At 39.5% G+C, this 14,268-nt stretch overlaps 1 protein-coding gene across 1 annotated transcript; it reads right to left on the reverse strand.

The window, feature by feature from the left end:
* Positions 1 to 1,194: 1,194 nt before the first annotated feature.
* LOC111398282 lies at positions 1,195 to 8,053 on the reverse strand. The gene is made up of 5 exons (XM_023025203.1): positions 7,903 to 8,053; positions 3,016 to 3,098; positions 2,874 to 2,919; positions 2,640 to 2,775; positions 1,195 to 1,810 (listed from the first exon to the last, which is right to left on the reverse strand). The coding sequence occupies exons 1-5, from the start codon at positions 8,051 to 8,053 to the stop codon at positions 1,417 to 1,419; spliced, it is 810 nt and encodes a 269-aa protein (XP_022880971.1). The 3' UTR covers positions 1,195 to 1,416.
* Positions 8,054 to 14,268: the final 6,215 nt, after the last annotated feature.

Here is a 14,268-nt window from a genome sequence, read left to right on the forward strand (position 1 = left end):
CTGCTAAAATAATGAGAAACCAACATTCTGAAGGAATCAACTTGCTCTTAAACACATGAAATCTGGTATGAATATTCATCGCAGTTGCTCCATAATTATACAGCTTCAACTGCAATATCTTATTTGTGCATTCACCCTTTTCTTAAAATAAAAATGAAATTACATGATAATGCAAAATATAAATGTTTTGTGGACCAGCATGTCTGATCTTCAAATCTAGACGGAGTTCTAAACATTGTCAATTTTTCCTTGGCTAAATAATGCATTGGAGGGTAATTGTTTAAAACACTGTTCCTCTTGCATTTGCTACATTTTCTAGCAATACATTGGAGATGCTTGTATAAACTCGTTTGCACACAATCAATTCTTGGACACAAGACTCGTTAACAATGAACTATTTACCGCTAAAGAAAATAATATATACAAGCCATCTGTTCGTTCACCTCAGTGAAGTAAAGTAGTGTTTGTTGACCAACTATATCAACGCCACGAATAGTGATGGCAAGAGGACGAGTTCGGAGCAGGGCATCCCCACCCCGCCCCGTTTGGCCAAAACCTAGCCGTGCCCCGCCCCGCCTTAGACAGGCCAAGGTGGGCATGGGGCATGGGTGGGGACTTTTTGCCCCGTTTAATTTTTATTTTATTTTTTATATTTTGAAAGTTTCGAATTATGTTATATTAGATAATAAAATACAAATTTAAAATGAATTTTTAACGGATGAATTGTTTAGAAACAAATTTTTTTTTTAATTTTTCTTCACGAGGCGGGGCATCCTCGCCGCGCCCCGCCGCGCCCCGTGCCCCGCGACGGGGCAGGTTTTTTTGCCCCATTCTGGGCCGGGCGGGGCAAATTGCCTTCACTAACCACAAACACTTTCAAGCACAAGACTATTAAGTTGATTGTGCATCACCAACATTTGTCTATTGTCCTTGAATATTGACAAGCAGCCCTTCCAGGTTCGATAGAAAATGTAGGATAATTCAACTGAGCTACAGGTATACCTGTAAATTCTGATCCATGGCTATTTATACAACGCTGCACAATGACAAATATCTGTGTTCTGTGCTATGATGCTTGGAATATCCAAAAATATCCGCTGATCGTAGCAACAGATCCTTTTTCTTCGTCAATTTCATCTTCTTCGTCCCTGTCCCCAAAGTGTAAGTCGAAGTCCAATGGAATCGAGATCCAAAAGCAGAAACACCGAAAAGCATAGAACGAAGTGAGAGAGAGACTTTACAAAGGAGATATTTAGGGAACAGTAATGGAAACCATCAAACAAATGGATGAAAAATGAGGGGCCTTTTCCGGAGTAAACAATATTGAACGAGTTATAAACAAGTCTAATGTGAACACGGGGAAAAAAACTAACACAATTTATTTAAGGTAAAACGCCGTTGCAGGCAATTTCAATTTCAACCACTGCTGTTGGATTCTTCTCCTCCTCTATTTTCCTCTTCCGTTTTGATCTGAGCCCCATTTTCCCACTTTGATTTCCATCCTGACATAATCACACCTTTACCATAATTGGAATCTTTCAGGAGTCCCATATTTTGGGTCGAATGGGTTGAACATAAGTGTGCGACACCTGACACTCTAGCCGAGATGAATCCAGGAATCTTTTCCATTGCCTTCACTTCCTCAGGTGATAATTTAGCAGCAAAACCTTTAAATATAATATCATAGGCATGGATAATGCGAGACCCCTCATCTCCTGTGGTTTTGGGCACAAATGTTTGATAGTAGCTAAGCAGATCATCTGAAGAACTGGGAGGTGGTTCAACGCGAACAATGTATGGTATAAGATTACTGTTGCACACGAGAAAAAGAAAAGAAAATCAAATATACAGAAGAAAGTAAGAAACTGCAAGAAACCCATTAATTCTTTACGATTGCTGCAAAAGAAAGCACAATCATGTTACAAAATTTTTGACAGAAAATCCTTAGACAACTCATGGAATGACATCATTGGAAGATGGAAAAAAAAAAAAGAATAGCCCAATCGCATTTTGCCACACATTCTGTTAAATTTTTCTTGTCCATGGACCTTTATTCATGAACGAAAGAAGCACTTCAAGGACTGAATATTATTGAGATTTTGAGACAAAAGAATTCGCAACAAGATGGACTTGGAGACTGAGAATGGACAAACTATTATATCTTGGATGGAAATTCCTTTTACTTTGGCTTTTTTTACCCCATATTATAGGGTGGATCTCGGAAGATATGGAATGCAATGAAGTTCAGATTATAGACGTGCACTATAATGACAGTTTCCAGGATTAATAACAGAAAACACTCCAGCAATTGGCTGCCAAAACTTTATTTTTTACTAGCCAAATCATATTTCCTGCCTAAATTCCCAACACACAGTGCACATGTCCACAAGAAAATACCAAATAAAACTGTATTGTCTCTCCATAGATTTTAAACATATAATTATTCAAGAAAGGGCCTCCCATAATTTTATGTGAGATAAATAAATAAAAATTGAAGGGATTTGATCTAGTTTTCATACACGCGCAACTAGAGGAAAAAAAATGTTAGAATCCCATAAATAATTGAGGAAAAAATGAGGGAAATTGATCGGATAAACGCCCTGTTACCGGACGAGTTAATTTAGAAAATTTTCCTGCACCTGGGTTCGGAGGGGCTCCGCCGCCGCCAATTCCTCCATGTTGGTGGCTTGGCCATCTCAATTGACCTCCGCTTGTCTATCCACATTTGTAACAAGTTCTTATACGAGATCATCTCAGTTTCGCACCCTGTCCAATCTGTAAGGAACCAAAATCAGACTCTAAAGCTTAGATCTCATAAACATAACCCAAGAAATACACAAATCTTATCATACTAATATCGACCGAACAGATACCAATCACAGCAGCCAACAAACGATTCAGGTTCACTGTTAAAATATGCTAAAATAAATTATTTATAGATCGATTAAATATCACAAACCCAAAATAGGAAGAAGATGAAGAACCCTAGAGAGACAGAGAAAGAAGAATCGAGACCCCAAGAAAATCCGAATTGAATATAAAAGAGTCCACCAAACGAGTAACAAGGGCATCACAGCCATTGAGAGAAACCACGATAACTAAAGATCACAGCCATTGAGAGAAAACACGATAACCAATGATCACAGCCGTTGAAAGAGCACAATTCGAGTTTTGACTAGTCAGCCAATGAAAAGGAGGAAACGGTTTCCACAATGCCATTTGACTAGGGAAGTCAACAAATTGAGTCTAACTCGGGCTTAGCTCGATTAAAATGGTCGAGTTTTTTTTACGAGCTCGAGCTGAGCCAAGTCGAGGGCCAAAAAATTTCAACTCGAACTTTTTCGAGCCGAGTTTTTACTTCTTCTTGCTGCCCTCCTTATTTATTTATTTATTTTATTTTTAAAAGGCTCACGGGCTTGCTTAGCTCAGCCCGTGTCTCCAAAATGGGGCTCGGCCAGAGCCTCGGCTCGATTGCTTCGAGCCACGAGCCAGGCCGATTCGGACTTTTCCTTAGCCGAGATGAAAGTCGGCCTTAGTGATCCAACGATGCCGAGTAGAAGGGCCGTCGCTCCATGGATAAAAGTTACTCTAAGGATAACATGTTGATCTTCCCTAAGAGCTCACATCGATGGGAAGGTTTGACACCTCGATGTCGGCTCTTCGCCATCTATGGGCCGCTCGAGCCGCCAAGCCTTTTTGGCACTCCTAGCTTTGACCCACATTTATTTAAGAGAAAAATGCTCAAAATGTAAATAAAAGACCAATGGACTAAATTACCCTCGAAGAAAAGAAAAGAGAATTGAAGAGGGGGAAAAATTAATTTGTGTAGCGGCTCTAAGTTGTGTAATGTATGACGAGGACACAGCGTAGGTCCTGATAAATTTGAGGCCTAGAAGACTAATAAAACAAAATATGATAAACTAATAAATTTTAAAAATGGCTAATTAAACATAACCATCAATTAAACTATGATAGATATTCTTTACACAATTCCATCTTCATCAAATAATAATAAGCTCGATGATGATGATAAACCAAGGGATTATTAGGATATTTATCATGCTTCAACCTTTTCATTCCTTTCGGTACGTATAAAATTTATTTCCTTGCAGTTTCATTTGTAAATAATATTACTTCATTCTTTTTGTACTATATATACGTTAAGCAATGAAAGTTAAGAAACATTTTTTTTTTTCCATTCGAGAAGGAAATTTCCTTTGTCCTCTTCAAATTTTTGGAACTCCAACAGAATGTGAAAGCACACAAGTACGTGCACCAAGTATTCTCTTATTTATTTTGCATCTTCCTTGTCTTCCCAATTTAAATTCAACCATTAACACTTAATAAAATACATATAAACAAAGCTATCGAACCATTAACTATATTTTTAATAGACAAACATAAGTAAAAAAAAAAAAAAAATCCAACATAAAATTTAATATCCCAATATTATGGATCTAATCTATTTATAGAATTCAATGGATCGATAAACCTATAAAAACGACTTTCATTCATTCTCAAATTAAAAATCCGCATTTTATTGCACATTAGAGTCATTCTCTACTAAATGAACAATGGAGAAACATACCATCTTAAAAATAATACATGAGACGAGAGAGAAATTAAGGAGCACGAAATGATTACTTGTAGCTTCTTCTGCAAATCTACTTCTATGAACTCTACAATCAGGAAATTTTCAAACGTTTTTGAATCTTCTCACCGTCTTTCTTCTAACCTATATAAAAGGGATTATTTTGAGTAAGTGGGTGGATTTTGGACGGTATTAGGGGCTGTTTCGACTACTCATTTTTTTAGGGCCCATGTAATTTTGAGGCCCAAGACGGCTGCTTAGTTCACTTTGGGCCAAAACCAGGCCTGTGAAAACACTATTTTAATGGCTTCGATTGGGTTATTTTAATTTAATATTAATTATGGTTTAAATTTTTTCTTGAATTTTTAATTTTGTTGACAAAAAAATAAATTTTCCCTTTTTATAATTTTTTCTTCTATTTAATCCCCTTTTTTTGTTTTTTTTAGATATATTTTCATTTTTATAATTTCGTTCTATAATTATTTATTTTTATTTTTAAATATTGATTATAGTTTAATTTTTTCTTGAATTTTTAATTTTGTTGACAAAAAATAATTTTTTGCTTTTTATAATGCTTTCTTCAATTTAATCCCTTTTTTTTTTGTTTCTTACATATATTTAGTTGTTTTTTAAAAATTATTTTTTATTTAATATTAATTATTGTTTATTTTTCTCTTGAATTTTTAATTTTGTTGACAAAAAATATTGGTGATAACTCTTTGCAAACGGATATTTCGTAGGTGAAATAAATCTTTTTTTTAATTAATTTTATAACCTCTTCACCGACGGTCAATCTAATCAAGTGTGAAAATGCATAGATGGAGTAGTTTACCAATTACACAACATTCATTTTCTTGAGAATTCCATGTTTAAAAATTAAAGCAAGTAATGTATGACATTCATTTCGTATAGTTCGTCACGGTCCTTCCCGCTCCTCGTCTTTTCGGAGATTTTTGAAAGGTGATAAAATATCTCATCTACTACTCATTTAATTAATTTTAACATAATTTTATATTTTTAAATAAGATTAAAGTTTAAAAATATAAAAGAAAACAATAAAAGGATTCAGAATGGGATTGGGAAATGCAGGTCGGCAATGATAAGTTTATTTCTACATTTAATTGGATCGTCAATAATTGATGTTTTGGAGTGTTTTATTTTTATTTATACTTACTTTTGTTTGTATATTTATTCTTTAATTTTGGAGAAATCCGATAGTAGATTAGTTAAAAGCGAACATAAATCATGGAATACGAGGGAAAAAATGTCAAAACTGAAAAGTTGGAGGGCTATTAATAAAATTTAGAAAGGACATTATCTGTACAAAAGAGGAAAGGCGAGGACAATATTAAATAGAAGGGGAAAATATGTAAATTTATTTTCATTTTTTTTTTGTTGACAAGGGAACCCGCAACCGCTACCCGAAGGTGCGCATTGGGTAAAACCCTGTAAATTTATTTCCTTTTTTCTTTTCTTCATCTTGTACCAAAATTCAATTTCCCACACAACATCACAATCACATTTGAAACAAATCTCTTTTCCCCCATTTTTAGAATCACGGTTTCAATAGAATTATTCTCCCACCAGAACCCTATATGTTGTAATTTCATCTCTCTTTAATTAAAGTTGTAGTTTTCGCTTCTCTCCCATGGATTTGGCGTCTGAATGACCAATTTCAGTTTGAATAATGCTAGTGGTACACCATGGTATTCAACATGGTGTACAAAATGGACACACGGCACCTCGGTATTGGCCGAGGTGTTGGTGGGCTCCGATGTGGGAGGCACCTTAGCCAATACCGAGGTGCCGTGTGTCCATTTTGGACACCATGTTGGATACCATGGTGTACCACAAGCATAACCCTTTCAGTTTTTCTATATCGAAGGCAAACTATCAACACTTTCCCGTCCTTAGTGTTTCCTTATTCTCGAGCGATGCGTAGCAAATCCTAGGCTTCTTCACCTCTTTTGTCTTTGAATTTCTTCTTCATTGTGACGTTTTGAATTTCATTTTTGTTTAGTCCATTGAAGGTCATGTTGACCCAAAAATGTTGCCAACAGATACCGGACCCACCCGCGCACACGTGAGCGAAAGTCCAACACGCTAAGACACGTGGACGATCTAAGACGAATGGATCAAGGGCGTGGGATTAGCTCAACGACGCGGGATGAGAACGTTCGAAATTCGACGGGATGTTCGTAGTCCGATTGTACAATAATTACCAATTGGTATTCATGAATGTGTATGTAAATATGTATAAACTCGTATTGTGTTGCGAGATAATATGAAGGAGAGAGTAAAGTGTGGTTTCTTGTATTGATTCTTGCATTAGCCTCTTTATGGGGTACATGTGGGGAGTATTTATAGTGTCACCTTTGGTTCGGGGTACATGTGGCCTCATCCGGTTAATTTGCATGTCAAATTGTAGGCATCAGCCGTACCTAGCCTGCTATACATTTATTGATTGGTAGAGCCGCCTCTACTAGTGATTAGACCTAACATTTACACTCATGACTAACGTCCTATCAATTATTCAAACAAGATCTTTATGCAGAGGATCTCCTGAGAAGAGTGTCTGCGGAGGAAGCTGCCAGGTGGTTTGAAAGCTTCCACCTCAGTGCCAAAGCTTTGGATGAAAGCTGCCTCGGTCATTTTCAAGGGCCTCGGCATATGGGCTTGGAGATCTTCAACAGAGTAACAATATATGGGCCTCGGAGTATATTGGCATAGGCGTCTGTGGACCTCGGTTGGTGGGCCTCAGATATGCCAGTCACCTCGGCTCTAGTGCCACGTGGATCGACAGCTGTTTATGGGCCTCGGTAGGTTGCCCAAGTGTGCAAACACGTAACAATAGTCCCCCAAGTCCGAGTATAGTCATTTATGTAATGCGAGGACTTTGAAGTGGTTAAATCGAAAGAAATTTTTTGAACCCCAAATAATAGTTCCCCAAGTCCAAGTGTGGTTGGAGTTAGAAATGTGCTATGGTGTTCTGATGGGGAAGTCGAGGTTGTTGGGGAACCGAACCGATGAGGCTTGATGGCTGAATGTTGGAGATGAAGCCGAGGTGGTTGTGGAACCGAACCTACGAGGCTTGATGGCTGAATGTTAGAGATGAAGCCGAGGTGGGTGTGAACCGAACCTAAGAGGCTTGATGGCTGAATGTTGGAGATGAAGCCGAGGTGGTTGTGGAATCGAACCTGCGAGACTTGATGACTAAATATTGAAGATGAAGCCAAGGTGGGTGTGAACCAAACCTGCGAGGCTTGATGGCTGAATGTTGAAGATGAAGCCGAGGTGGGTGTGAACCGAACCTGTTAGGTTTGATGGCTGAATGTTGAAAATGAAGTCGAGGTGGGTGTGAATAATTATTCCTTGGCAGTTGTGCCAATGATTTGATGTTTTGCGCATGTTTTCGAGGAAAGGTGGCTGAACCGTTGCAACTTCCAAGGTGCTTGCTACCATCGAATTAAAATTGTAATTATTAGAACAACTGGAGCTTCTAGAAGCAGACGCGTTGGAGGAGGTGCGTGGGAGACAAGCTTAAATCTGAGGCGTAGGTTTGAAAAATCGTTCGAATTCTACGCCTCAATTTGATTCATAATGAATGGTCCAGATTGAATGAGCTTTGATCTGACGGTTGGGGTTCGTCCTGACCCTTTATAAAAGGCGAGAAAGCTCCCTTTTTCTAGATTTTTGAGCACTTGCAATCTGATTCATTCTCCCAAAGCTTAAACTTTCCGGTGTTGAAGCTATCCGTTCTGTGGTTTTCCGGCACATTTCTGTTTGTGTAGTTTTCCCATAGGTATTTTTTCACAGAAAATCCCCTTTTATTGCGTTCTTAGTCGTTTTCTGCAATGGAGTCCACCTTGGGTAGGGAGTTGGTCACTGTAGTGTCATTTGACCATGGGGCTAGTCACAGGGGCGACTCCGAGGTTAAGCAGTATGCTATGACCGAGAAGGCAGTAGACTATAGGGAAGAGTGGGGGGCGTCTAGGGTGCCTTCAAATATGACAGGGAAGAGGCTCGAGGGAATTAGGGAGAGGTACTGTGTACTTCATTATGTGAAAATGTTAGTTCCCGAAGCCCATGAGCGGGCCTATTATCCGAGGCCCGGATGTGTGGAGGTGAGTGAATACCTGTTTAAGGCAGGTATGCGTCTTCCTCTGCACCCTTTCTTTAGGGCGGTGCGGAGGAACTTCATATTGTTGCCGACCCAGGTTTTGTCAAACGGGTGGAGCCTGTTGGTCGGTTTGTACTTCCTGTGGAAGGAAGTATCACATGGAGAGGACATGCCTCTTCACGTCTTCATGACCCTGTTCCAGCCTAGGGTAATAGGTAAGGAGTCGAGGGGGTGGTATTACCTAACTCCTTAGGGGGCTCATGCACCATTTGTGGTGGGACTGCCTTCTTCCATTAAGGGGTGGAAGGAGTCGTGGTTCTGGGTGAGAGGTAGGTGGCATGTAGTGGAGGGGGACAAAGCCCTGGCTAGCACAGTACAGACCCAGTACTACGAAACTCGCGAGTCTCCCAGTCCAAGTAGTTTGCAATCTGTATCAAACATTTTATTTTTCTAATTGTTGAGGCGTCCATTGCAGATAGTAGTACGAGGTTCGAGCTGAGCAGGGAGGAGTTTGAAGTGATAGAGGACATTTACAAGAGACCCCTGAAGCTTCGCCATTTCGACCACCTCATCGACCGAAGTCGCTACTTCCTGGATTTTGAACTAATGGCTTCTAAGGGTATGAAGCTCCCACACTTGTATATTTTATTGTTTTCGTTTTGATACTGATGCACTGTGTTCTGCAGACAAGTTTAAGAGGAGGGAATACCCAGCTCCTGATATGGCGTCCATACTTAAGGCCACCTCCACTGCGAAGGCGAGACCCCTGAAACCGAGGTCAAGTAACGCCAAAGAAGTCCGAGGTAGGGTCGAGCGTCTCTCCAAGGATAGTACTTCGTGGGCTTTTGAAGAGGGGACCTCCCAGAGGCCAGAAAAGTCCAAGGAGCTTGGGGAGAAGGAGAAAGTTCCTAAGGAGTTGAAGAAGAGGAAGCTGGTGCATGTCACCAGCTCGTCTGGTAAGTTTGGGACTTCTGTGTCCCACGAAGGCAAAGAAGCCGATCAGCCGAAGCTACTGGCAGCCGCCTCTAAAGCGGTTAAGATTGAAATGGTTAGACATGCCTAGGCTGAAGAGGCGAAGGAAGAGGCTGCGAGGAGGGCAGCTGAGGTGGCAGAGGAGGAGGCTGCCAAACAGAGGCCTCTTGAGTGCAAGGGAAGTCTCCGAGCTTCCTTGCCGGAAGGGAGGAGGTTCTGGCTCCAGCTTTGGTGGAGGTTCTGCCACCTGAGATCCGAGGCGCTACTAAAAGTTTTTATAAATTCTGGAAGGATCGGTGGCAGTTGCATGCCTCCTTGTGTGATACCATGGACTTGACGAGGGCCCTTGTGAGCCAAAGTGTAAAGACCTTTGGCCTCATACTGGAGTGCAGGGAGGCCCTCACTAACTTTCAGACGAGGACCCAGTCCTTGGAGAAGAAGACGGCCTCCTTTGCGGAGGAGCTGAAGGTAGCTAGAGCCGAGGCGGAGGAAGCGAGGGCCCAAAAACTTGAAGAGGCGGCAAAGCTGGAGTCTACCTTGGCTCAGATCGAGGTGTTGAAGAAGGAGTTGCATAAGTCCCAGTGCGAGGTAGCCTCCTTGATTAAGAAAGTAGAGGTTTCCAATGACCACTAGAAGGTGACTGCCAAAACCTTGAAGAAGGCAAATTTGGCACTGGCTGATGCCCAAGACGCGTATAAGTTCTTGGGGGGCCAGATAAAATGGTATGTGGATGACGCCACCAGGGCAAGGGAGGAGGCCCATGAGGCGAGGGAGGAGGCGGTGAAGGACTACATCGCCAACTTCTATAATACCGAGGAGTACAAGAGTTTCAGCACTTACCGGAGAAACTTTGCTTATGCCGAGGTGATGGAGCGAACTGAGTAGTTGTATCCCAATCAGGATCTGTCGCAGCTCAGGTCGGAGTTTGTGGATGAAGTACCTCAAACCCCAGCTAATGAAGTGGTGGGAAATGAAGTAGTAGGGGCAGAAGAAGCAAATTCTGATGCTCAAGCTGCGGAAGCCCCAGCTGCTGAGGCACCTCCATTATCATCCCAGGCTTAGGATAGTTTTCTTTTTAGTTATCCATGATGTAATGGCCTCAGGCCCCCCTTTTGTAATCTTGATTGGAAATCAATATAGTATCTTTCATTCAATGTTTTTCTCTCTCAAGTGCATTGACTCATTAAGCAATTGGATTCAATATAATATTGAGGACTCGATGAGGAGAAATATACAACAAATTAATCATTACGATAATTGAAGTTATAGCATTCTTGTTTCCATAGTTTACTGGATTGAAGTTTTTATGTTTTCGAGCAAGGAATGACTAATTGCCTTTCATTTCCATACTGAACATGGTTTTTACATTATTACTGAGAATCATTTACTCTTCCTCTTTCCTTGACCTTCATCTCCTCAAGTGTTCTGTACAATATTAATGAAGAAGCTCAGGCTTCAAGAAAATCCTTTCCATGAGTAAAAAATAAAACCGTTCAAATGATTGCGTCTTCTTTATGACTTTCCATTTCCACACTTTCTTCATCTGCCATATCTCTGTCTTTCTATTTATGACATAATTTTTGCCATTCTATTCAAGTTTTTGCCTATGAAGGTTCCAACCATCCTAGGACCATTAATTTTTGTCATTCTATTACTTTGGTACAATTTTAAATAGCGTTTTTATTGAAGTTTTGGGCAGCTCCACAGCCGTATGTATTACTCAAACTTCAATGGCATTATCCACTCAACCATAGACATAGATGCTGATGTAGTCACTATTGAGAATTCCAAGTTAGATGAGAAGCTTCGTTCAATTTGCTGTAAGGGAGTGAAGTATGATGTGAGCATGGGCCTCGGTGGTACTGGTGCATGATATTTGTTGTCTTTAGGGTGTGATAATGGGGGTTTATGTAAAAATATCACAACTGCAGTGCTAATAGACTAGCCCTCTACTCCGCCCCCTCTTCATAGAATCCCTGTTTTTAATTGAATTCATATTTTTTAATTTAGTTTATTTGTAGATATCTGATCTTATTTCTCCTCCTTCACACTTAACTGTTTCTTTTGTAATATATGATGTTTGGTAATTTGAAAATTATGATTAGTGAGTCATTACTAGAAATTTTAGTTTACAATTCAAAGGGGAAATGATGTATTGGATTGCCTGGTTGTAGTTTTATTTGTTGCTTTATTGTGCATCACTATCATCCACAATTGGTGCTTACCTTCATATTATTTAGAACGTTGGCGGATTCTTGACAACCCTTGGGATGTATGGATAATATCATTGTTGGAAGAATTTTGTGAATAGTGACGCCGAAATAAGTATAATGATGGTGACAAAGCCGAGGCAAGAGTTGGACTCTTTGTCCTTAAGTCGAATTTGCCCCGCAAAGGTGCCTACGGATTTCGGCAATCGACTCCCAAGATACAACGGCTGCACTTGTGTTTGTAGCACTCCAAAACACAAGTACAACGAACCCAATGTAGGCTTATGTACTCCACAGATGAAATGAAAGAAAATCAAAATAAATGAAATGATTTTGATTTTGGATAGAAGAGAGGATGAGAGACGTTTTTGCATATCAAACTGTTGAACACACAAGATAGAGGCTTGAGTGCTGGACCAAATTCTAATCGTGCACATGCAGATCAAAGTAATTAACTTATCATCGACGGCTGCAACTGGGAATTTTTTTTTTTTTTTAAATAATGTTTGACAATGAAGTTGAGTATTGATGATTATTAACTTTGGAAAAGCGAGTACACGAAAATATGCTATGTTATGTATCAAAGGTTTAAGAAGTCACCAAAAAAAGTTAATGCAAATCTATTTTCAGGAAACGCTAATACTACCCTCGAAATAACAAACCACGGGCAATAGACTGGTATGTATATATATACAGTTCCGATCTACTAAGCACTGTGCTTAGTTGGCAATTAAGATAATATGGAAATCAATTGACATATTTCAATAATGAAAATAATTTTAAATCAAAATTACCCACCGAATCTATCCAAATATAGAAAAATATGGGTACGTGTTTATCTCTTTCCAACTTCACGTTCTCTCCTCACATTTCCTTCTCCTATGTTTACGTCGTTCTCTCTCTCGAGTCTTGCCTGTCTTGCCGGATATACGTGAAGTTAATGGTTCTTGTTCCGTCTAGATTGGGGAAAATTGCAGAATCATTTTTGTTTGTTGTGTGACTAGGGGTTCAGAAATCGATCTAGCCTTCATCTCGTCTAGCCGAATATAAGCAATGTATTAGGTCTTTGTTCCGTTGATCACACGAGATTTTGGTTGAGGAAAATAACATTTTTAACTCTCACTGTAATTGATTTCTTGTTTCTTATGCGAGTGGTGGTCCAGAAATCAATTCAGTTATTTTATTGAATTAGTTGGTTGTTTTTAATCTCACATTCTGGAGATTTCCAAGTTCCGACATCGGTCTGTAATATAGAGGTTTTTGGAATACTTTGGATAGACTCGGGCATCAGAGCACTCCAGATGTTCGTCTAAATGTTGAAATCAAGAGAAATAATTTCAGTGTCATCCAAATGCAGAGATCATTGAATTTAAGAGAGACGGAAGTGGTCCTTAACATTAGATATTTCGATTTTGTGTCATTTTCTTTCCCTTTTTATTTCCATATAGCCTGTTGTTATTAGAAGAGGTTATAGTTTTTAAATTCTATAAATTTTGTCTTCGATTATCAGTTGCACCATTTATAGTATATGAATCGTTTGGGATAATATTTGACATTTGAAGAAATATGGAATGCAAGTTTCTGCATTTCTGTTACTAGGTTGTATGTTCCTTTTTGGCGTGTCCATGGCTACCGATGTTTACGAGGTTCATTTCATCAAGCAGACAAACTAGTTCAAGTAGCGTGTCCATGGAACAGTTTCACGAACTCCTAAAGAGGAAGTCTGAAATAAAATTAAACTCCTTGATGGCATCGGTTCATTTCCTGTCAGCATTATTACACCCATTAGGGCTCTGCAGATTTCGGTTATGCTGGTGAAACATTTCTCAGCTTTAAAACCTTGGCACTCACGGGAAATAGAGACTAATCAGTTCCATGGTTGGAGTTCAGTCTATGCCATCTTTTGTATGTTGATTTTTCCAACTGCCATCTGCAATAAACTCATATCCTCCACATTCCAGTTTGGCACTCTATTAAATGGCCAATAACATGCACAGTTCCTATATATTATATTCTAATTCAGCACACTCTATTAAACTTCTCAAGCTGCATCTTTCAGACTTGAACCAGACAAGGAATGAGCCAGTTGGATAAACTTATACATGCCCTTAGAAAGATTAATATCATGACAATAACATACAATTGAGTTCGTTCTGTATCGTTTTTTCCCTCAAATTCCATGTGCTTTGGCTGGAGTCCATTTGTGCAACTTCCCAGTAGCTTAAGTGTTTGCCTAGCAATGAGTGAAGGCAATTCCCAGTTAGTGCAGACAACTATACTGCAAACAGTAAAAAACTGAAATATGCCTTGAAATGGAGTCTGCAGAGGAGGCTGGAGGATGGCAGCCATCAAAATATACGAGGAGTATTTGATTC

Source organism: Olea europaea, chromosome 8 (genome assembly GCF_002742605.1).
Source record: "Olea europaea var. sylvestris chromosome 8, O_europaea_v1, whole genome shotgun sequence".
Lineage (NCBI taxonomy): Eukaryota > Viridiplantae > Streptophyta > Magnoliopsida > Lamiales > Oleaceae > Olea > Olea europaea.